General features: G+C 34.6%; 1 protein-coding gene across 1 annotated transcript in view; it reads right to left on the reverse strand.

Annotated features, from left to right (window-relative positions):
* Window positions 1-24,977, reverse strand: part of CCDC73 (coiled-coil domain containing 73) — a 256,081-nt gene that overhangs the window by 59,610 nt on the left and 171,494 nt on the right. The window contains 3 exon segments of the mRNA XM_019738516.3: window positions 3,616-3,687; window positions 5,423-5,494; window positions 18,354-18,503. Coding sequence (XP_019594075.3) covers window positions 3,616-3,687; window positions 5,423-5,494; window positions 18,354-18,488 — 279 coding nt within the window. The 5' untranslated portion in view covers window positions 18,489-18,503.

The raw sequence follows: 24,977 nt of genomic DNA on the forward strand, positions 1-24,977 counted from the left end.
AGACCATAGAAATACTTTATGTATATGGTTTGAACTTAATATAATGTGAGTATACCAATTTTACACTGAGAAAATAAAATAATAAAAAATATAAAAGGGGGAAACAGCCAGTCACCCACAGAAACAAACAATTTAATCACACTGATTAGAGACACCAAAAATCCTTGAAAGTTTAGTTTTTGCTACCAGAAGTTTTTTCTTCATAAATGTTTCAATAATTTGCCACCTACTCTTTTCCAAGGGTACACTTTTATGAAATCTATATCATTTGTATTTGCATTGACAGTATTTTCTGAAAATTTGAAAAATGCATGTGGCAGTCTAATAAATAATGACATTTTAAACCAGAAAAATTAAAATGAATGTGCCGAAGAAAACTAATTAAACATTCCAAACAATACAAGGAGACTAGGCAAAGTTGTCAAGAAATAAAATTTTTCTTTGGAACTTCTCCATATTTCTCACTGCATTCAAGAATTCTTTCTTTAAAAAAAGAAAGGAAAGAAAACAAAAAGAACTCAAGAGTACTTTCTCCTCTACCCTTCAGACACCTGGATATTCTTATCTTGTTCAGATGCCCTTGTGATAACAGAGACACCGACTTGTTCTCTCCTAGAGCAGACTGTGCTGTACATTGCCTTCTGTTTCCTTACCCTTCAATTTAAACTCTCATAACTTTGGTGAGGCCAATCTCAGATTAAAAGAAAGCAAGTTTATCAACCACTTACGTCCATGCTACCGTGTGAATTACCAATAACTTTAACCCACTAGTAATTTATATTATATTATATACCATATTTCCCTGAAAATAAAACTGGGTCTTTTATTAATGTTTGCTCCAAAAAATGCATTAGGGCCTATTTTCAGGGGATGTCTTATTTTTTCATGTACAACAATCTATATTTATTCCTGTACAACAAACTACATTTATTCAAATACAGTCATGTCATCTTCTTCTGAAACACCATCATAATTCTCCAATTCCCGAATTCCACCTTGAATTTCTTGCGACTCCATCTCCTGTAGAACGATTGGCCCCAATCTCTCATGTCCAGTAATAGAGTTTTCCTTAAATGAGCACTTCTTGTCCATGTAGCCTGCTCGTAGTGCATTGGCAAAACAGCTGTCAGTGATTTTATCCCATGAATTCTTCACCCAAGTCACAACCTTTTGTAGGCTAGGCTTCTCAAAGTTTCCAGGCTGATTTCTCTCCATTCTATTTTCAATGTAGTCATTGATTTCCATGTGCAAATGGTCCTTGAATGGCTTGTTTATTGCAATATCAAGAGTCTGGAGATAGGCAATCATTCCTGTGGGAATCATTTGATCTATTCTTCTCTCTGCAAGGAAGTTGTTCATGTCTTTAGCTCGGTGAGTGCTGGCTGAATCCCAGACTAGCAGACCTGTTTGGCCACCTCGCAAAACAAGTGGAAGCATTAAATCGACTCACTTCCTTATAACTGCTTGTGTGCACCAGGCTTTTTCAGTTTCAAGAACATAAATGCCTGAATGAAACACGTCCAACCTTATCTTTCTTGCCTTTAGTGATGACTAGAGGTGGGGCTTTCTTTCCATTCAGACAAATTGCCAAAATACAGGTAACATGGGCACTTTCATAACCAGTGGAGGGAATGTAGATTGACGAGGCACCCCTCTGATCAATTGTCTTTTGAGATCCTTGGCCCATAAACACTGAAGTTTCATCCATAGCAATCATGTTGGAGAGTTGGTATTTAGAAAAGTCATTGCCATCAACAAAGGACTTGAAAGTAAGTGCACGTTTAATAACTTCAGTATCTTCCAGCTTGAACAATGTTGTCGATCTTAGAGACAGTTCATGTTGCTGAAGGAAGCCATCCAGCCAGTGTTATGATGCTTTGAATTCTTCTGGGAATATTTCTAACTGTGGTGCCATTGCAAGGGCAAATGCTTGAATATCAGCCCTGTACACAACCAAAGCCTTTGCTCTCCTGTCAGCAATCCATTCACAGATGATGTCTCCCAGCTCAGGAAATAATGGTTGCCGGCCTGATTCCACGCCTGCGCTTCTTAGCATTTCCCTCGTCCACCTGTTGACTAAGGTTATCATACTCTGCTCGCCATTTTCGGACCATTCGGAGATCCAACTTCTTCTCTTTGCAGAAAGCCGTAAGATTCTAGCCCTGGGAGTCCTCCATGATTCCTTTCTTGTACTCGATGGAATAGCTCTTTCTTTTTGCACTCATCTTGTCTGGGGGTCAAAATATTATTCTTTAAATCTACCATTAAATCAAGTGTTAATTGACGACTTATGAGACAGAAGTGGCAACAAAAATGATGACAGTTAAGAATGATGGTTGATGAAACAGTGCAGGCACCAACATTCAGAAAATGTTTCTTTATTTCACATGAGTGCATTAAGTATGTCCGTTATAACACACGACATATTGAATTATGAAGATTCATATTAGACAAAACCACGTCCATTCATTACCAAGTGCGCACATTATTCGTGCATTGTGTCTGTACTCCGATTGGTTATTTGACAATCAGTCTGGAGTTCATCTGTTTACATAGGCGTTTACCTCTCATCCAAAGGCCCGCTTGGGTATTTACAAATACTTAATTATAATTTATATTATCATTTATTTTAAGTATTAATGTCAATAATATTATTCATTTATATTTAATTATACTTTATTACTATTTTATAATTCAATATGTCTGCCATGTGTTGCAATGGACGTACTAAATGCATCCATCTGGCTGACGATCTTAACTGGGGTTTTTTTCGGGGGTAGGGCTTATATTACAAGCATCCTGAAAAATCATACTAGGGCTTATTTTCTAGTTACGTATTATTTTCAGGGAAATATGGTAGGTTCTTTTTATACTTTTGTCTTTCTAAGCATACACACTTGTATGGAGATAAAGACAAAAAAGAGGGAAGGAAAATGGAATTTCAAAAAATGGGATATTGGAATGGCTATAAGGAAAAATATTTCCAAAGGATTATTTCCCATGAGCACATTTTTTACACTTCTATTTTTTACGTGAGGACTGAAGAGAAATTTGAGATAGTGAAGAAGAGTTATAGAATCTAAAATAACTAAGGAGCTGTTATTCAATTATTTAAAATCTTTTTTTCTATTTTTCCACTAATTTTTCTTAGTTGCTGGTGCCTAATATTTACGGAGGCTTCAGTGCATGATAATTGCATTCCCTCATCTTTTACATCTCCCTACTTGCATCTCTGCTTTTTATCAGTGTTTTAATTCTGGCTTGGGTAGAGGAGTAACGTGGAAAGGGTAACATCCTCGGATATGCCAATTAAACAGACAAAGGGGAACAGGGAGAGAAAGAAAAAGAATATACACATCACTAGCCTAATTTATTTAGAACAGATGAAAACACATCTCCAAGAAAATAGTTTTCCCAATTTGTCTCTATAACTAACTCATTCTACTACATTACTCTTTAATATTATCAGTTGTGATTCAAAATTACTTTATTCATTTCCTGCTTCTAATACCTTTTTTGTCTTCAGTGAGTACGGAGAACAACTTATAATATTCATGGAAGAGGAGAAAGTGCAATATTTAAAATTGTACTGTTTGTCTATACTTATTAAATTACCTGCTTTTTAAAAACTGCCATTGCTTCTTTGTGTTGCTTTTCTAAAGTTTCTTTTTGACTCTGAAGAGTTTCCTATTTTAAAAAATTATAAAAAATTAAAACATAAATTCTAGAAACTCAGTTTTAAATTTTAATTGGATTAATAATTTAAATAAAAGTTAGACATACTTATTGCACATATGTATTACTTCATGCTCTTGAAATGCAACTTTAAACCAATTCTATGATTTTTTAACTGTCATGAAATCAGCATACAATAATTTTGCTTCCAGTTGCTCCTTCATGATAAAACACATTGTTTTGTTTGTTTTGTTTTAGAGGGTACAACTTTTTTTTTTATTATTAGTTTCAGGTGCACAAGACAAAGTAATACTTAAGACGTTTCTCTTTCATATCCCTCACATTGTGTGAACCCCCCACTCCCCCCATCCACTAACCCTCTGACATCGCACAGAGCCATTACATTTCCAACACTTTGTTTTTTGAAATGTTTTAACTCTGAATATGGCTTGGTCCAAAGCATTAGTCATGAAAATATCTTTCATCAAAAGTTATTAAAATTAACAATCTTAGTACATAAGTAGAATATAGCTTTAGAGTTTCCAAAGAAACCAATCTTATTATCTAAGCATAAATGTTCACATGGCAACATATGATTCTTTAAATTCACTGAAATAAGTTTTTCTAAAACCGAAACTACCACAGGGCATTTTTGAAAAATATTCACAGGTTTGATTCCATTTCTTTTTTTCCCTCCTTTCCCCCCTTTTTTGGTAGAAGTTGTGCATTCTGTCCTTTAGACTCAAGATGACTTTAAAAGTTTTTCCTCTATTTTTATCAAATAATTCTCATAATTTAAAAAAATTAGGCATAAAAATAGCAACCACTTTCAAATGTTTCTGTTATTTGAATCCATGTTTCTAAATATATGTTGATTTAACAATTTAAAAAATTTATCTACTGACCTCCCATTATGATAGTTGGGAGATTAACTTTCCTATACAACTGTTACCATACAGCTCCTCCCTCTATTCTTCCAATAGAGTTATATAAAAATTGTGATTTAAATCAATATTCAGTACTTATACTATTATGACTGAATTTTTTTTTAATGCAGAGCTATATAATATACCACAATTACATTTCTATTCTCATACAACTTTTTATTTTTCCCAGACTTAGCAATTAATTTAAAATACTTTAATTCCTATAGCTAATTTTTGAAAATTATCCTCTGTCACTTCAATTCTGATTCTTATATGTTACCGCCTAGTCCTGTTTCAATATTGCCAAGTAGTGAGAAGAAGGGCCATGATAAGTAAGCTTTCAATTTTTAGCTGTTAAGATTACTCTGGTGGAAAGGCATGAGAAGCACTATAAAAATACTTTTATATGGATAAGGCTGGAGAGAAAATCATATCTGATACAATTTTTTAGTATTTCATTACGGTATGTAACAATAGCCTAGGAAAATATGATACAATTCTGAGGTGTCACTTAAAAAATGTTTTGACTTCTCTATAACGCACAATATGTTTCTCAGATGTGAAATAGTTCACAGTAGTTTTCAGCGTTACCCTCAGCTATTTTCTTATCAGAAAACCTGAAAAAAAAATTATTCTCAGTTTTCTGGAAGCCCAAATATTATTAACAGTCTGGGTTGGAATTTTCTTAAAAATTTGTTTAAAATGATGCCCCGTCCTCCAAATATGTTTAGGAAATTTAAACATTAACTTTGCAATTAAAGACTAGAATACATTTTAAAATAGATGCTAAAAATGCTAATCTGAGAAAAAAAAACACTTACCTTTTGCCACTTCAGTTCTTGTGTCTCCACAATAATTTTACCAATCTGCTCTTCATATTGAATTTCTGCTTCCTAAGTCAAAAAGAAGAAGAAAAATGCTAGGAAAATTAGGACTTTAAATTTCCCAGTTTTAGCTCTTTCTAGAGAGATAAAAAGAGCATCTTCCCACACTTGCAACAAGAAAAAAGCTGGACCTATTGCAAATTAAATAGACAAACCCATCAGAGAAATGAAGTCTCATATCAACGAAGTAATCCAAAACCTGGATAGACACAGGTGCCTGCCGGGAGAACAGAACCTCAGCACTTGCTTACCTGGGACATAAGCCACTGAGTACTGACTAGAACCTCAGCTAACAGACCTTAATAAATTGCTCAAGACAGAATGTGGGCTAGTATAGTAATGTAAATCCCCTGGGGGTCCCAGAAATAAAGAGGTTTATACCTTCTACCAGTCTTTCCTTCCAGGAAACCCACCAGGTACTTATAGAGAAGGATGAAAAGAATCCTGAGGACATTTTGTCTGTGGTACTGGCTGGGGAGAAGTCAAGAGCAATTATAAGCCATCTTTCCTATTTCCCCTGCAGATCAAAAACCTTAATCTGCAGGGAAAAGGGCAACAAAAACTATAGCTAAGGACACCAGTGGAAACCCTCTGCAGCTGGGAAAGGGGACCAACAGCCACCACTGAAAATTCTACCTGGATAGACTTATCTTCCTTACCTTTCCTAAGGAACAAAAGCCTAATCTACAGCGGGAAGGGCAATAAAAACAACAGCATGAGAGCACCTGTGGAAACCCACTGCAGCTGGAAGGAGAAAGCTAGGAAATAAAACAACAGCTCTATCACTGGAGGAGGAGCAGGAATATAAGCCACACCCAGCATTAATCACAAAAGAGGGATCAAAACTCTTGTGAAGATCCCACCGTGAGACTCAGGTTCACCTAAGACTGAGGCTTAATAAGAACAACACAGAATGCATCTGTTCCCCCACCTGCCACAACTACCCCACTAACAAGAACAGGGAAATACAACTGAAAGAGCTGCAAAGACAGACTGTCTCTGGGAAGCAGCTTAAAGGGAAGACCCAAAGTTAAGTGGGGAGGCCTAAGCCAGGCAGGCAGCAGTTATGTAGAAAAACCTCTGGTTTTATTTAAAATAATGGAACACTCCTGAATTAGCCCACACCATAAACACAAGGTATCACTACAGAAATCTGAAGCTTCTGTTGAAAACTTTATCAAGTAGACTTGAAAATGCCTGGGTGAGTGTTGAAAGTATGCCCCAACACACATAGAGAGTCCTCTGGAAACGTTGGGAGGTGTTTATTTTTCCTTTGGGGTCCCTGTATTGAAGGAAATCTCTGTCAAACAAAGCAGTAGCTGATAAGCAAGCTAAGAGCACAATGACTTCAGTAGCCAGACAAGACAAAAACTGCAGACTTTACATAATATTTCAGTAAAATAAAAACCAAACAATGACAACAACAAGCAACAACGCTGGGGAAGACGAGGAATCTAATTTCCAGAGTTACCACATATTCAAAATGCCCATGTCCAGTTCTAAACAAAAAAATTACAAGGCATGCAAAGAAACAGGAATCTGTGATCCATACACAGGAACAAGAAATTAGTAAGAATTGTCCCTGAGCAAGTGCAGACAATGGACTTACTAGACAAAGACTTTTTAATCAACAGTTTTAAATATGCTTAAAGAGCTAAAAGAAACTATGTACAAAGATACTGCAGCCATTAAAAAGTTAACAAGGGAATGATACAAATAAGTTTATGCTCATAAATTTGACAACTTACAGAAATAGACCAACTCTTCAAAAACCATGAACTACCAAACCTCAACCAAGGTGATACAGAGGATCTAAATAGCTCTATAACCATTAACTTAAAAGTTCCCCCCCAAAATTTCCAGGCCCAGGTGGTTTCACTGGAGAATTCTACCAAATGTTTAAAGATCAATTAACACTACTTTTACACAAGCCTCTTTCAGAAACATAGAAGATAAAGGAGCACATCCCTCATTTTTTAAAGGCCTGTTTACCATGACACCAAAACCAGACAAAGACAGTATGAAAACAAAAAACAAAAAAAACTAAGCCCAATATCTCTGACAAGATTTGATGGAAAAATTCTCAATACCATATTAGCAAATGGAATCCAATGATGTATAAAAAAAATTATACACCAGGATCAAGTAGAGTTTATTCCAGGTATGGAAGGCTAGTTCAATAGCTCATCAAAGTCACTGTATCACTATGCTGAAGAAGAATGATTACATGAGCATATCAATTGACACAGAAAAGGCATTTGACAAAAATCCAAGACTCATTCATGATAAAAAACTGTCAGCCAGTTAGGAATAGAGGGAATTACCTCAATTAGATAAAGAGCATTTATAAAACTGCTACATTTAACATTATATTTAATGATGAAAGAAGGAATGCTTTCCCTGTAAGATCAAGAACAAGGTAGGACAGTACTCTCACTGTCCTAATTCAACGAACTACTATTAGCTTGGTGCAAAAGTAATTGCCATTTAAAAGGTTAAAAACAATTGCAAAAACCGCAATTACTTTTGCACCAACCTAATAGAACTTCTAGCCACTGCAATAAGGCTTGGATGGATGAATGGACAGACAGACGGAGAGGGAGAGCAGGAGAGAGAGGGGAGGGAGGGACTAGAGGGGTGAAAGGGAGGGAAAGGGAAAGAAATGGAAAAAGAAAACAGATCAGACTTTAGAAAGAAGTAAACTGTCTCTATTTATAAATGGAATGATTTTTTACATAGAAAATCCTAAGGAATCTATAAAAAATCTCTCAGAACTAATAAATGAGCTGAACAAAGTCATGGGATATAAGATTAACACCCCCAAAAATCAGTCAAATTTCTATACACTAACAATAAAAATGCAGAAGCCAAAATTAAAAGCACAACACAATTTATAATCACTCTAGGGAAAAAGTCTACATATGTCTATATACTGTGTGCTGATACACACAACATGGATGGATTAAAAACATTGTGCTGAGTGAAAGAAGCCTTACCTAAAAGAGTACAGACTGTATGATTCCATTTATATGAAATGTTAGAAAAAAACAAAACTAATTGAATATGGAAAAAAGTCAAAAGAGTGGTTGCCTCTTGGGGAGAGGACAGGGGTAGAATTTGCCTGGGAAGGGGCATGAGGGAACTTTCTGGGTTGATGGAAACATTTCACATCTTGATAAGGGCTTGCATTACACAGGGGTACACGTCTGTCAAAACTCATCAAATGTACAGTTAAGATTTATGCCTTATTGTATGCGAATTTTACTGTAAGAAGTTATAAACAAATACTGAACTGCTTAATGATATGCATTCTGAAGTATTTAGGAGGAAGTGCACTGATGTCTACAATTTATTCTGCAATCATCAGAAATGAAGTTGAAGGAGAAATAGATGGATAGTTTTGTGATAAAACAAGTATAATAAATGTTAATGCTGTATAAGTGTTCACCGTCAAATTCTTTCAGTTCTGCTCTATGTTTGACAATTTTCATAACAAAATGGTAGAAATCAAAGCGTGAATGCTGACAGTTAAAATATGTTTTTGTTATGAAAGATTTTTCTTATGACTCTCTTAAATGTTCTTTGTTTTATAGCACACACACACATAAACTTATGCTATGGTATTCAAAGGTAGGCTTTACTGAAAGTTGTCTCATTTAAAATGCTTTCAGCAGTAAGTAGCAACAACAAAAGACCCCAACTCACAGTGGCCTGTAGGACTTATCTAACATGACAACGACTCTAACGTCAGACTGTGTCTAGGATTGATTTTCACTGGCTCAACAATACCATCAAGGACTATGAGTCTGCCCACCTTTACTTTACATTTTACCATTATTTAACTGAATTTCCTTCAGCTTTTCACCCTTTGGCTACTTTAATTGCAGACATTAAGGACAGAAAGGACATTACCCTGCAATAGAAAAAGTATAATCTCTTAATAAAAGGATAACAAAACTTTTCCCAGACACTTCCCAACACACATCTTCTAATATCTCATTGACCGTAACTAGATCACATGTCCACTCCTAAGCCAGTCATTGGTAGGGGAGTGCATAAGACCTTCAAGAGCAGTTAAAACCAGTCAGGATTTACCTGACTCATATTGGTGAGAAGTAGATCCTAAAACACAATCAGGGTTCTTCCAACATGGCATAACAGAAAGAATGGATACCAACAGTAATGCACATCTTTTGTCAAACATATTAAAAAAGGAAGTAACTGAATACACATTTGGGAGGAGGTACATATAATGTGTGTTTTCGCAAAGCAGTTGAATTGAAAATGTGCAAGATACTGCTTTCTTTGAGTGCGCCTGGTTATGCTCTTCTCTTTTAGTGGCTAGAGTGGGTTCTGAGATCTTACTGTGATTTAAATATTGTTCTAAGCACTTTTAATGCATTGAATAATTTAATCTTAGGTATAATTTTATGAGGTAAGTACTCTTACTATCACCATTTTATAGATGAGGAAACTGGATTAGCAAGAGGATAAGTAACTTGCCTGAAGTCATATACTAGGTAAGTGAGTATTTAAGTGGAGTATGTAAGCAGAGCCAGTATTCGAATCTCAATGATCTATCTCCAGAGCCTCTTAAACACACCATTATGTTACCTTTGAAAGACTGTGGTTCTGTAAGACACTATGGATTGTTATGATATACTCCTTTCCTTCAAAAACTTCAGAATTTAATCTTCATATCCCACAAAAGTTAGAAAACCAGTCAAAATCATATTACCTATTTTAAACATACAAGTATATTCTGATTATTTGGTAGAACATTTCAAAAGAACTGGAAATAATTGTTGAATGGAAAAAAACAATAGAATTTTAAAAATTACTATGAATGGTCTAATATTAACATTTTTTCTATTTCAGAAATCATTGTAATATAAAAACAGTAGTTTAAATACTAATTAAGAAAGAAATTTTTAAACTAGCCCTCACAGAGATGGAAACCTAGCCTCCAATCAGTTCAGTCTCTGCTAGGTAAAATGATCTGCCCATCCTAACTTCCAGAAGCAAAAGTATAATAAAATTTCTCTAGAGGAGGATATCATCCAAAGCCTCAAATCCCCTTTGCGAAAATATGAACTCTTAGGGTATCTCACGCATATTAGAGATATTTATCTACCATACTTTGTAGCTAAACAAACCAAAAAACTATCTGAAAGAGTGATTAGTATTTTATTAGACAACATGAAAAACTGAATTGGGCAATTTCGTAGGAGGTGGATTATGAGTCTGAAAAGGAGAATAAAAGTACCCAGTTACAGTTTGGGCTGCTGGGACATGCGCTTGCTGTACTACCATGTCCCTAAATCTGTTCAGGGTCAAGAACTGAAGAGGCCTGACCAATACACAGCCCATCTTGTAAAACCGCAGCCTGAAGCAAGCACTTTAAAAAAAGCATGACACTTTCTAAAGGTTATAAAGAGTAAATAAACCATCAAATTACCCCTCTTTTATTGTTTCTGTAAAAACACTTAAATCCTTGAAGTCCTAAGGCAGCTAATAAAAAAATAAACACTTTTAAGATTCTATATTCTTGGATACTTTATTGAAGTTACAGATGGGATTTTCTCACAAATTTAATATATTTTTTCTCATTGACAATTTAATAAGAATTTTTATTAATAACTTTTGAAATTTGCTTGAAGAATGAATGGAAGATAAGAATGAAAAGTTCCCCAAAAAAGTAAACAGCAATTTTTAATAGAAAGCATAAAGTAAAATTAAAGTCCTAACATAATAGAATTATAATGTTACCTTTCAGTAATGTAGATAACACCCATTTTATCAGTTTTCCATGTAATGTAAAGATACATATTCTACAAATCATTATAATTACAAAGGGGTCACACATTCAACTTCTACTCATAGCATAACTAATTTTATGGGGCACTGAAATGCTGCTTTATTTACTACATACTATACCATTAATTACCCAGTTTTCCTTCACAATTTTCTTAGCAAGTCACTGCTATTTTATAATACCCAATTTTCCACTGGCTGCTATTTACTGCTAATTTAAAATTCCAGGATTTATTTCTGTTTAGATGTTTAATCAATTTAAAGTTTAAAAGTTTGAAAGTTACGTGGTAGAAGTTTTTCACTCCCATTGTACAGATGATCTGGCTTAGAAATACATTTTGTTTGCAACAACATGGATGGACCTAGAGAATAGTAAGCTAAGAGAAGTAAGTCAGACTGCGAAAGACAAATACCACATGATTCCACTTACATGTGGACCCTAAGGAATAGAATAAATGAGCAAACAAAACAGAAATACAAGTGGACTCAGAGATAAAGAGAAAACACTGATGGTTGCTAGATGGGAGGGGGGCTGGGGGATGCAGGAGAAGGCGAAGGGATTAGAAAGTACAAATTGGTAGTTACAAAATAGTCATGTGGATGTGAAATACAGTATGGGGAATATAAATAATAATGTATCGATTATGTAAGGTGCCAGATGGGTACTGGACTTATTGGGTGGATCACTTCATAGACTGTAGATGCCTGACCTCTGCGCTGTACATCTGAAGCTGATGTAGAATACTGAATGTCAACTATAATTAAATTTATTTATATATGGTCACAGGATATAAAGTATAACATAGGGAATATAGTCAATGGTATAGTAACAGCTATATACAATGTCAGAGGGGTAGTAGACAGGGAGGGGGGTTATCTCTTTGTGAAGGGTATAAATGTTTAATCATTATGTTGTTTTGTACACCTGAAACTAAGAAAAACAAACAAACAAACAAACAAACAACTTCCAACCCACTTTCAATATTTAGAATCTAACAGATTTCACATTAAAATCTGGATTTCTACTTTCTTTTCAATAGATGTAAGAGCTGATAGTACAAGGCCCATTTTTCTATATGGCAATAATTTTCTAGTACTGAATGACAGATATAGGTTGAACTGAAGGCACAGGCTCTCCAGTTCAACACAATTCCTACCGTCTTCATATCACATGTCACTATATGAATCCTGAAATAAGATGAATGCGTCACACCCCTGCTATTGTTCATTCCTACTCATCAATTATTCTGTAGATCTATCTGATAATGGAATTTAGCAGAAATGTGTCTAACTTCTAAAAAACACATTATGGATTCAATATAAACTTTCTATTAATTCAGATTGTTTATTTATAGCTCATTAATATGAAACATTCTACTTTTTTTTTTCAAATATCATTACCAGTTTAGGTCCATAAGGAAAAAAATGAGTAATGTCCCCTCTCTTGTGTTAATTCCAGCATACAAGGATTTGGGGGAAGAACACCATAGAGGTAAAGTTCCCTTCTCGTCACATCATGAGTATTTGATATTCACATGAATTATTGATAACACATGATTTCTAGTGATGTTAACCTTAATCACATAGTTAAAGTGGTATCTGCCAGGTTTCTCCACAGTAAACAACTACTTTTGCCCTTTTTATCTTCTACGAGGTGTGATCAAACAATATTGTGAATGTTTAAATAAAAAAATTATTACAGTAAAAGACACATTGCCACTAATCCCCCTCAAAATACTCCCCCTTGTTTCGAACACACTTACCCATAGTTCTTGCCACTTTCTGAAGCAGTTCTGGAAGTGCTCTTTCATGAGTGTCTTTAGTTGCTCTGTAGTGACTGTCTCGATGTCCTGAGTCACTTTGACTTTGGGGAAGAGCCAGAAGTCGCACAGTGACAGAGCCGGTGAATAAGGTGGATGAGGACACATTGTAAATGTTTTTATTCGACAGAAATTGCCACATACCAGGTAAGTAATGTGTGACACCCAGCACTGTCATGATGGAGGATGATTTGTGGCACACTTTAAAACACACCTCTCAACCGTAGCTCACACCCGATTGACTGCACCAAACAAGTTGAAACTTGTCACACAGTTACTAAGGTTTGCATGCTGCTTCCCGTATTGAAGATCCCTGCCTTTCCATTGGATGGCACTCGGCAGCAGCATTCACCGTATTTTGTGATCACAACAGAAAGGCTTCATGTCACACATCGCTTCTGGTACTGCAATTTCTGTCAAATAAAAATATTACGATGTGTCCTTATCCACCTTATTCACCAGATCTGACACCATGTGACTTCTGGCTCTTCCCCAAAGTCAAAATGACCATGAAAGGAAAACATTTTGAATCAATTCAGGACATCGAGGCAGCCATGACAGTGCCACTGAAGACACTCATGAAAGAGGACTTTCAGAACTGCTTCAGAAAGTGGCAAGAATGATGGGATAAGTGTGTTTGAAGCCAGGAGAATATTCTGAGGAGGATTAATGGCAATGTGTCTTTTACTATAATTTTTTTAATTTAAACATTCACTGTATTTTTTTTATCACATCTCATAGTCATTAGAACTTAGTCCACAATCAAGGTGAGCAAAACTAAACTCCGCTTCCTGGAGGGAGGAGTATCAAACAATTTGTGAACATATATAGAACCACCACCATAACTTACTAAATAATTTGGGTAATATACTGTGTGACTGTGCAATTATTCTGTTTCTCAAAGTTTTACCCACTAATTTTAGGATTTGTCAGTGGATCTTTCCTACAACAATTACTACTGTGATGTTCTAAGGGTAATTTTTCAATTTTCTCCTACCTCCTACATTTATTAATTGGAATATTCTATAAAGAAGGTTTGTCCCATCTCCCCCATTTATTTATTCATTTATTTATATCAGTAGGGAATAATGGATATTTATTTTATTCTCTGGGTTATAATCCAATACCATCATTATTTATTTTGTTGCTCAAATTGCTCCAGTTCTGTTCATGGGGAGCTATTTCAGGTTTGCTTCTGTATCCTTTTGAAATGCTGTTCTAAGTACTTCCTTATTTTCCAGCACTACAAGATGTTCAACCAGAATAAGCCATTTCTCCAAGAGTTATGGTTTCTTTTATTAAATAATGATATTTAGAACCAAGATCTGGGCACTATATATGGTTGCTGCTATTGCAGTGTCACTACTTCTAGGCCCTTTCAGCAGAGCCAGAACATATATGTATGTGTACTAATTAATATATATATATATATATATATATATATATATATATATATATGTACATATATATACTAATATAATACATAATATATAAAATTTCTGTATCTTTCTATCTGTTTATCATGAATTCATATTTATATCCCCAACTCTAATCTAGCACCACAGAGCTCATTCTAGCCTTCCCGCCTTGCTTATTTGTAACTTTTTCCCTCTACAGAGAAAAAATTTTTTACCTAGCTCTCATTGTCTACAATTAGTTTATTTGTTCAACCCTAGCACACCTGTAAAACAGTTTGTCTTACTCCCACGAGAAACAAATTTACCAATTGTACCTTTCTTTTTCTCTTCAGCCTTACATTATCACTCAAAAACTGTTTCCCAAAATTACTTAAGTCAGCCTCTTTTCCCACTTACTCCTTTCACTGAAGTGATGTCATACATTGGTAAAACAGTTATATATTTTTTTACGGTCTGCATTGCATCCTGGAATTCTTCCAACATCCTTACTGAATTTTTATCAAGTTTGCATACAGTATAATTCACTGTTTGTGATGTACAGTTTTATCGGTTTTGACAGAACTTGGAGTAATGTTTCCATCACCACTATACCATACAGAAGATAGCATCAACACTTTTTTTTTTATGAGGATAAAGTTTAGAAGACAGCTAAGACCAAAAATTGCTTTTTATAAAGGATATTTGCAACTTCAAATCCAAGACAATTTATTACAATTGCATATTTTCTTTCTACTATTTGGGAAGATACAACCTCTATTTCTATTCATTTACTGATTATCCTGGAAATTGTAATATGCCTACATATCTAAACAAAGTCTTTAGTTGTTCTATATCTTTACCTCCTAAGTAATACAAGGACTTAAGAATCAATCCCATCCAGGTTTACTAGTAACTGTGTTTCAGTATTTTAGTTCTACCTTTTTAAAAAATGTTCATACGGTAATAGCTTTATTCATAATAGCAAACTGGAAACCACCCAGGTGTACATCAATGAAAAGAACAAACTCTGTTACATTAATACAATAGAATACTACTCAGCAATAAAAAAGGAACAACATGTACAACAACATGAATGAATCTCAAAAATATTATCCACAGTAAAAGAAAACTTATGCAAAAGAAAAATACGATATGATTCCATTTATATGCATTTCTGGAACACAGATAAAGTAACCCATGGTGAAAAAGATTAGAAGAACGGTTGCCTCCAGATGGATAAAGATGAGGAATAAGTGAGAAAGGACACGAAGAAGTTTCCTGGGGTTAATAGTAATGTTCTGTATCCTAACGAGGGTTTGAGTGACACGGCTGTAGGCATTTGTTAAAACTCATGAAATGGTGCGTTTAAAAACTATACATCTCACTGCATTTTATATTAAAAGAAAAATACACAAAAGTCTTATTAGCGAGACCACTTCAGGGACGGTGTAGATGCCTAATAACTGTGCTGTACACCTGAAGCTGAATGATAATGAATGTTAACTATAATTTTACATATATATATATATATATATATATATATATATATACACACACACACACATTCACAAGTAGAGTACAGCATAAGGAATAGAGACAGTGGAAATGTAACGACTGTATGCGATGTCAGAGATGTAGTAGATTGGGGGTGGAGGGTTATCACTGTGTGAGGGATATAAATGATAAGTGTCTAACTATTACATTGTTTTGTACACGTGAAACTAATAAAAAAATACACAAAAAATATTGAACTCTAGTTAATGATATGCATACTGAAGTGTACAATTTCAAACTTACATGGAAATGCATCACACACACACACACAAAAAAAAGACCAATGATAGAGAGATAAATATGAGATAAAGCACAGAATCTGGGTGATGAGTGTATTAGATTCCCAATGCTGCTGTAACAAATTACAACATATTTATTGTCTTAAAACAATTCACATTTAATTGTATTATAGTTCTGGAGGTCAAAAGTCTGAAATGTTCTTCCTGGACTAAAATCAAAGTGTTGGCTGGATCATATACCTTCTGAAGTCTCTAAGGGAGAATTGCTTATCTCTTCCAGCTTCCACCTGCATTCCTTGACTCATGGCTTCCTTCTCCATCTTCAAAGCATAACATCTTCAAATCTCTCTCTGACCATGCCCCCTACTTCTGTCATCACATCTTTTTCTCCAATTCTGATAATCCTTCCTTCCTCTGATAAGAACCCTTGTGAATACACTAAGCCCACCTGAATAATCCAGCATAATCCCTTATCTCAAAATTCATAAGGTTAACATATTTGCAAAGTCCCTTTGTGATGTAAGGTAAGTTAGTCACAGGTTTTGAGGATTAGGGTACCATTGGGGTGCCAATATTCTGCCTATCATAGTGGGTATTATGGGAGTTCACCCTGAAATTCTTTTAACTATTATGTATTTTTTGAATTTTCCTAATAAAATATGGAAAAAAACTAAAATCCAGCAATATGGATAAAGTGTTGCCATTATGGTAAATGTGAAAATCAATAACTATTTTTTCCAATAAAAGAGAAAAATTTTCCCCTTTTGAAGAATAAAGTTCTCCTTTCAGTGAGGAATGTATTAAAAGTAGTATATATTCCTACATTTGGTTACTATAATAAAAATACTATTTCTATTGCTACCTTGAAATTTTTAAAAAGATTTTTAAAGGAAGCTTATTTTTCAAGCTGGAAATATAAACAGACAAAATATAATGTTTGAAACATAAAAAAAATGAAATATAAAGTTTTAAACAGTTACCTCAAGTTGCTTTACTTACAAAAGATATCATTTTAAGCTAATTTTACAAAAAAAGTTGTTTTAATTCTTATCCAAGATACCGTTTCTTAGCAAGATTATTTGTTAAATACTTTTGTTATTTTGATAATAAGTAGCTTTATAATAGGATGAACATTGTGGTAATTAAATTTTCTTATTATGACAACAAATTTCAATATTTTTAAATCCTAGAACAAGGTTCACATAATAAAAATGTTATTTCAAGTCTCTTTTTTTTCTCATAGCTCATTTTCAGGAAGTCACCAAACTCTACTGATTCTCCTTTTTGTCTCTTCTGTTCTATCTTCATGGTTACATAGAAGTCCTAGTAACCTCACCCCCAGATCATTATTACAATCGCTTTATACTTTATTGTCTTCTCTTTAGAATCTTACCAACTCCAATCTATCTTGTAGAAAGCTGACAGCATATTCTCTAAATTTAAACCTAGTCTCAGAAATGAAATGCTTTTAAGGGGTTTTGAACAATATAGATCTCCTGCTGAAACAAAACATACTTTAAACAATTTTGTGCTAGATGTCTCCTTTCTAAAAATCTCACAGTTATCACATTGAAAATAGAATATTTTATTCTTTGAACTCAGAATACTTACTACATACATTTATTTTGTCACTTAATCACATATTGTCGTTTCATTATTTAATCATTTCATAGGCACCTATCTCATAACCTTAACAAAATGTAATCTCCTGAAAAGCAGTTTTTTTTTAAATCAGCCACAGTATCTAACTACAGTGCTATCTACAAATTCTGAAGCACTCAATAACTGTTAGCCTATTTATCAAGTATTTAACAATCTAAAAATCTCTGTTGTATTTTTTGCTTTAGTTTATAAATTCTTCTTTACCATTCCCTGATGTCAACTAAATCTAAATCTATCCTTTTCTCTTTTGCTTCATCATTTGACCTGTATTTCATCTTTCTAAATAAGAAGTTATTTTGTTAGGTCTTTTTTTTTTCTTAAACCCAAAAAACTGGACAAAGCAAATTATCTGATTTAAAAAGCATTTTGACAAGGCACTTACCCTTCTCATACGTAATTCTTCTAAGGCTTCCAGTAAAGTTGTTTTGAAATCTAATAGTTGAATAGAAAACAATGTCTCTGAAGAACTTTGAGGAGCAAAGGTAGATGATGATCCAGTCTTAAAATCGTCCTCCATATTAACATTTATTTCCTGTAATATAAAGGATTTAACAGTAAAAGATCATTTACCATTTTTCAAGTACAAATGTTACCACAAATGTTACCATAAAAATATAACAACCTGTATCCCATAATCCTCCAGGTTTAACACTGAATAACAGTTTGGTCATCACTTTTATTCTGATCTTGATACACAAAACACTTAGCAACAATGATTATACTGTTTCTCTGTGACTGAGGCTTATTCTGTTACCTTAGGGCCTTTAGGGACTAAATTTTCTGCCCCTAACCCCAGTGTCCTAAAGTCTGGGTTCCTTACGTTGCAGGCAAGGCTTGGCCCTTCACTTGTTTCATACCAAGGCAGAGATAAACATTGCGCTTCCTCAACTTTGCCTTCATATAAAGCACTTTGTAAGAATGATGTGAATACCAATAGCAACGCAATCTTTAAACCCACCAAAACTGGAAGAGGAGGACTCGAGTAACTGCCTTTTATTAAAAACCAAGGCATTTAAATATCTTTCTCAACCCAGAAAAATGCATGAGTTAGGCTGCAAGAAACTTTTCAACTTTTCGTTTTAATAATGATCAATTCACAAGTAGTTGCAAAGAAATGTACAGGGAGTCCTACCCACCATTCACTTAGCCTCTCCCAATCTTAATACCTCGTATAAAAATAGTACAACATAAAAACTGTGTATCTGACATTAGTATAATCCAGAGCTTATAAAATTAAAACTGAGACAATTTAAAAATACTTATTAATTCAAATAAAAATATCAAATCCATGAAATCTTAACATTAAACATTTTTATAAAAAATAAAGTTTTCCTAAACAAAAAAATGTACCAATAAAAATGGCATTGTTTTCTATTTGTAAATCTCGTTCATGTCTGGCTTAAAAGGAGAAAATTGGATTCTCATATATGCTTCTGCATTTAGTCTGTTGCAATATCATATCATGTAGTTTAAAATTCCACTGTACTCTAATAAAAAAATGAAAATGAAGAAGGCAAATAACAGTCATATTATGAAAATATTTTTAACCTTGCAGACCCCCTGAAAGAATCTTCGCACTTTGAGAATCCCTGGTGTAAACTGACCATTGAGTCAATCAAAACTGTGCTCTAAGTATATTGGGAAGATTGAGGAAGGAGGAAAAGTGGTGGTGATTGTGAATAATATAAGTGAACTAAATTACTACCACGTTTCCCCAAAAATAAGACCTAGCTGGACCATCAGCTCTAATGCGTCTTTTGGAGCAAAAATTAATATAAGACCCAGTTTTATTTTAATATAACACCCGGTCTTATATTATATAATATAATACCTGGTCTTATATTAATTTTTGTTCCAAAAGACGCATTAGAGCTGATGGTCTGGCTAGGTCTTATTTTTGGGGAAACACGGTATAACAAGATATAAAAAATACAGTAAAATGTATACATCAAGAAACAGAATTACATTACAATTGACCTTTGAACAACATGGGTTTGAACTGCGCTAACACTCAATTTTTTCCAATGAATACCTGTACCGTCTTCAACCAGCCATTGGGAGTCCTTGGATGCAGAGAGCCAACTGTATGTATTGAGCTACACTATTTTATAAAGGGGACTTGAGCATAAGTGGATTTTGGTGTCCTGGGCGGGGGGGGGGGGGGGGGGGGGTTAGCCTGGAACCAATTCCCTGCAGATACTGAAGGATAACTATTTGTAGTTCAGTTTTGGGGGAATCAAAAGTTATATGTGGATTTTTGACTGCACAGGGGTCAGCACACCTAACCCTTGTGTTGTTCAAGGGTCAACTGTATTTAGATATATCAGGGGTGCCAAAACAATGTATACAAGTGGACACTTTGGTCAACGTTGCTCAAGCAGTAGTTTGCCATAATCAGAAGTGTCTGCACGCTGATGGTAACCACTTTGAGCACCTCTTGTAATTGCAGAAGTCAAACATGACTTGTATTCATCTTTTGTTATCAGTATATATTGGGTATTACAATTTTAATACCGCTTTCCTTTCTTAAAATGTATATATATTTTTTTGCCACCCTCTGTATAAAGGTAAATATGAGAAGAAATAGCCAAAGTAAGTGAACATAGCTGACTCTGGGACATTGGAATGGGGAGATGTAGGCCAGGAGATTGCTGCTGTTTTCCGATGTGTGCTTATCAGCCATATTTTTTTTAACCAAATGCAAATGTTAACTTTGCTTAAAATAAAAAATTAGCCAAACAAAGCAAAGAAAGAAAATTAAATAAGTCATGACCCTGCCCTGAGGGGTTATCTAATGTAAGAGTTGTCTTGTATACCTAATAACCACGTTATACATATATAGATATACATAGGTATAATAGATACACAAATATATAGGAGTACATTGAATTAGTTAGAATTCTTTTGGCAGCAGACAATATAATATCTGACTGAAACTAGCTTAAACAAGAGAGGCATTTATTACATTATGGAAGTGTAGAGGTTGGGTAGACTCCTGGTATGATATAATTGGTGCCTAAACAATGTTGTCAAGGACCAAGGTTCTTTCCTTATCACTACTCAGCTATCCTCACTGCCCTCAAGCTGACTCCCCTTGTGATCTAAGATGGCTTCAGCAATTCCAGGTGTTAAGACGAGACAAAACAATATCCAGCACAAGGGCTAATTTCCTCTTGTGACTCTTTCTTAGGAGCAAGGAAAACTTTGTCAGATGCCTCTCATCAGAATATACTTCCCTTCAGATCTCTTTGGCCAGGGTTGAGTTGCTTGCCTATTTACCATAATTGGTTTAGTTTAATCTTCTCTGGTGATGTTAGGAAATTATCTACAATGACTCCAGATTCAAGATGTATTTTAAGATACTTATATGTTATTATGGTTGCTCAGCAAAAGGAAAGGACCACTCTAATTAGTGAGACAGAAATGACTCCTTGGAGGAAGATGTATTTTAGTGCAGCCTTGAAGGATGGTAAGATTTGTGACAGATCAAAATGGGAGTAGAGGTACATACAGAAGAAATTTTCCATTTTTAATTTTGCTTTGTACATGCCACATACTTTTTCCAAATGCTCAAAAAAATGTCAGTCATATAACTTATTTTTTTCTTAATTTTTTTTTAACTGTTATTTATTTTAAGTGTGTTTTTCCAGGACCCATCAGCTCCAAGTCAAGTAGTTGTTTCAATCTAGTTGTGGAGGGCGCAGCTCACAGTGGCCCATGCAGGGATCAAACCGGCAATCTTGCTGTTATGAGAACCACGCTCTAACCAACTGAGCTAACCAGACGTCCCTATAACATTTTTTCTAAATATTCAAACACACCAAATTATTTTAATCACTTTCCCACATCTTTCCATTCTGCTGCTCCAACCTGGCCTAGTTAGCTGCTATTTTCCACCGTCATTTTCTTCTGTTTCCTGGTTCCTATGACTTCTTTTTGTTTTTTTCCTCATTGCGATAGAGTAAACTCCAGTAACTTCTTATGGAAGGGTGAATAGGAGGTACATTTTTTATTATAAATGTAGAGATGTCCTGATAGAAGCGTGACAGATAGGATAAGGGTTTCACAGTTCAGTGGGTAGATTTTACTCAATTTTCATTTGCAGTCCCATCCATGCCTCATCCCTGTCCTCCAGTATGTCTGGTGTACTTCTGACTAGAACTACCATGGTTCAATATTCTTCAGAGCATAACTTTCCCATCTCTGTAGAGAAAGAGACCTGGAAAGGTTCAAATATTCTGTACATAGATTTTCAATAAATCTCCCTTTTTATGCCCCAGCCTTATTCCTGTCTTTCAGAGTATTTGGTGTTTCCAAGCACTGAGCGTACTTCCAAACTTTTAAGTCCGTCACCACTCCTCTATTTGCTTTCTGACAGCCACTGTTGAATAATCTCCCATTCCCTCTTGACTCTGTGAGTTAACACCCTTTTTACACATTTTAATGAAGTGAGAAAAATAAACTTATGTAGTCAATTCATCATGTTTAACCAGAAGCCTCAAACAGGATTTCAAAACAAACCTCCTGGCCCTCCACAATTAGACTGAATAGCTTGAAGGACAACAACTTGACTTGGAGCTGATGGGTCCTGGAAAAAACACATTGTTACCCATTAAAAAAAAAAAAAAGACAAGAAAACCTCCTGTTTAATTATATAAACTCTGCTGTGCATAGAACAACACTTTGAATAATGTTAGTCCTCAAAAAAATTCATGATGAATTGCACATAGTAGTTGATCAAGGAAACTTTAATTAGGTTCTTAGCATATGTAGAACACTATGCTAATATTTCAGGATGTGAGCTCACAACCTGGTTGGAAAAATAGACATAGAAACCAATGGTGTGATAATAACACTAAGATAGAAGCCTAGATGAAGTACCTATAGAAAATACAGATAAGAAAGCAATTAATTCTAACTACAGGGCTTAAGAAGAGTGTTAAAGAAAAGACAACATTTGTTCTAGGCCTTAAATATTGTCTGGCAAAGACTAAGGGGAAAAAATAAAACAAGCAAAATGATAATTACATGTTTACAATGTTCCTCATTTATATAAAACACCTCAAGTTACCAACAGAAATGTCTACCAGATAATGCAAATCTAGATGATTTGCCACTCAGCTTTGGGAGCCAGTGTTGTTTTATTCGCTGCTCTATCGCCCAGAGCCTAGCACTTTATCTGGCACATAATAGACACTGAATAAATCTTCTTTCAGTTCAAAACATGCCAAATGTATTCCTATGTACTTGCAGTTCCTTCTGTCTGGAATGTTCTTTCTCCACATTTACACAGAGTTTCCTTTATGTTTCTCAGGCCTCGCTCAGCTCAAATGTTCACGCTTCAGGATGCACTGCATCCCATTATTCTTCAGCACATCACTCTGCTTTATTTTCTTCACAGCACTTACTAGCACCCAACTTATGTGTTAATTATCTATTAACCTTATTATTTCTCCTCTTTTAAAGAATACATTTTGTGACAGCACAGTCTCGCCTGTCTTGGCCATGGTGTGTCTTCAGCACCTAGGACAGGGCCTGACTAAGTAATATCAGATATTAAAGAAATATCTGTTAAATAGTAAATGAATTTACCTTACTTCCCTAGTCCTTGAAGGTATTTAATTAGTGACCCCTGCTATAAACACATAAGTAATCATTCAAAGAGCAACAGACCGGGAATCAGTTGTTATAACATATCTGTTAATAGGTAGTCACGTGATTACCTTTCTGGATCTTGACCTTTCTGGATCTACTTTCTTACGTTATCTTCAAAGTTCGATCTAGTGACTCCCATGTGAATGATTCCCAATAAATCTTCAAAAGTACTCACTTGTATTTTTTTCACCTCAGATTTAACAAATCAAAATTTGTACTTTTTTTCTGCCAAACTTTTAAACTTCATTTCTATCAGCAGTATGACATATTTTATTTACATAGCTAATAAACATTCACAAGATCAATCCTATGAATCAAACCCAATTGCATCTGCCCAATTTTTAAAGGTTCCGAACTTTATAGTTTCATCTTCCTTTTCAACTTTAATCTTCTATATCCAACAGAGGACCAAGGTATCCTCTATATAGTTTCTGTACTGTCTCCTACCTAATCCATGCTCATTCTCACCTGTGTACCTAGAATAATTTTTTAACTTCCCTCTTATCTAAATTCCATTCATCTTTTAACTCCAATTCAAGGCCCCTACCCATTAAGGAATCCTTCCCTAAGCACATTAAACCACTCTGACCCCTCCATTCTCCAAATTCCTACTGAGTGCTCAAATTCAACACTACAAAGTTTAACAATAATTCACCAGTTATTCTATGTGTGTTCAATGTGCCTCTGCAAATGGAATGTTTCTTAAAGGTAAGAACTGTTCTACACTTCTTTCACTTATTCCCCCACAACATTTAATATAGTTCTAGGCACAAAGTTAAGTACACAACGAATTAACTGGCAGACAGAATAGCTTATTTTTATACAACTTCTTCCATATTACAAAGCAATTTCACCTATATTTTTCCTTTGATCCTTAAATGCTTTTCTGAGGTTTCTAGGGTATTACTTCCTACATGGTATGGTAAAAAATAATAATAATAATTGAACTTAAAGTCAGAGGCCTAGACTTGAGAAAAAACTTGACTGCTTTGTCAACAAAAACTTGATTGCTTTGTCAACTGTATAACCTTGGGGGGAAAAAAGACTAATTTTTCTGAGACTCAGTTTCCTGATCTAACAAGATTCCAAGTTTAAATAAAATTTAAAAAAAGAAAAAATAGGCTCATTTTTTAAAAGATTGGCACTGTTGAGTGAAACATTTTAAAATGGATTAACAATGACAATCAGTTAAATTAATAAATAATTGCAAATAGAATACAGGAAAAATCTACAACTATTTCTGACTTCATTTTCTATACTACTGAGACTTTAAAAAGTACTACATATTATGGCTATAATCAATAAATCAACAAACAACAAGTGTTGGTGAGGATGTGGGGAAAAAGGTACC

The sequence above is a fragment of the Rhinolophus sinicus genome, chromosome 14, assembly GCF_057876585.1.
Source record: "Rhinolophus sinicus isolate RSI-liver-muscle chromosome 14, RSI-T2T, whole genome shotgun sequence".
NCBI lineage: Eukaryota > Metazoa > Chordata > Mammalia > Chiroptera > Rhinolophidae > Rhinolophus > Rhinolophus sinicus.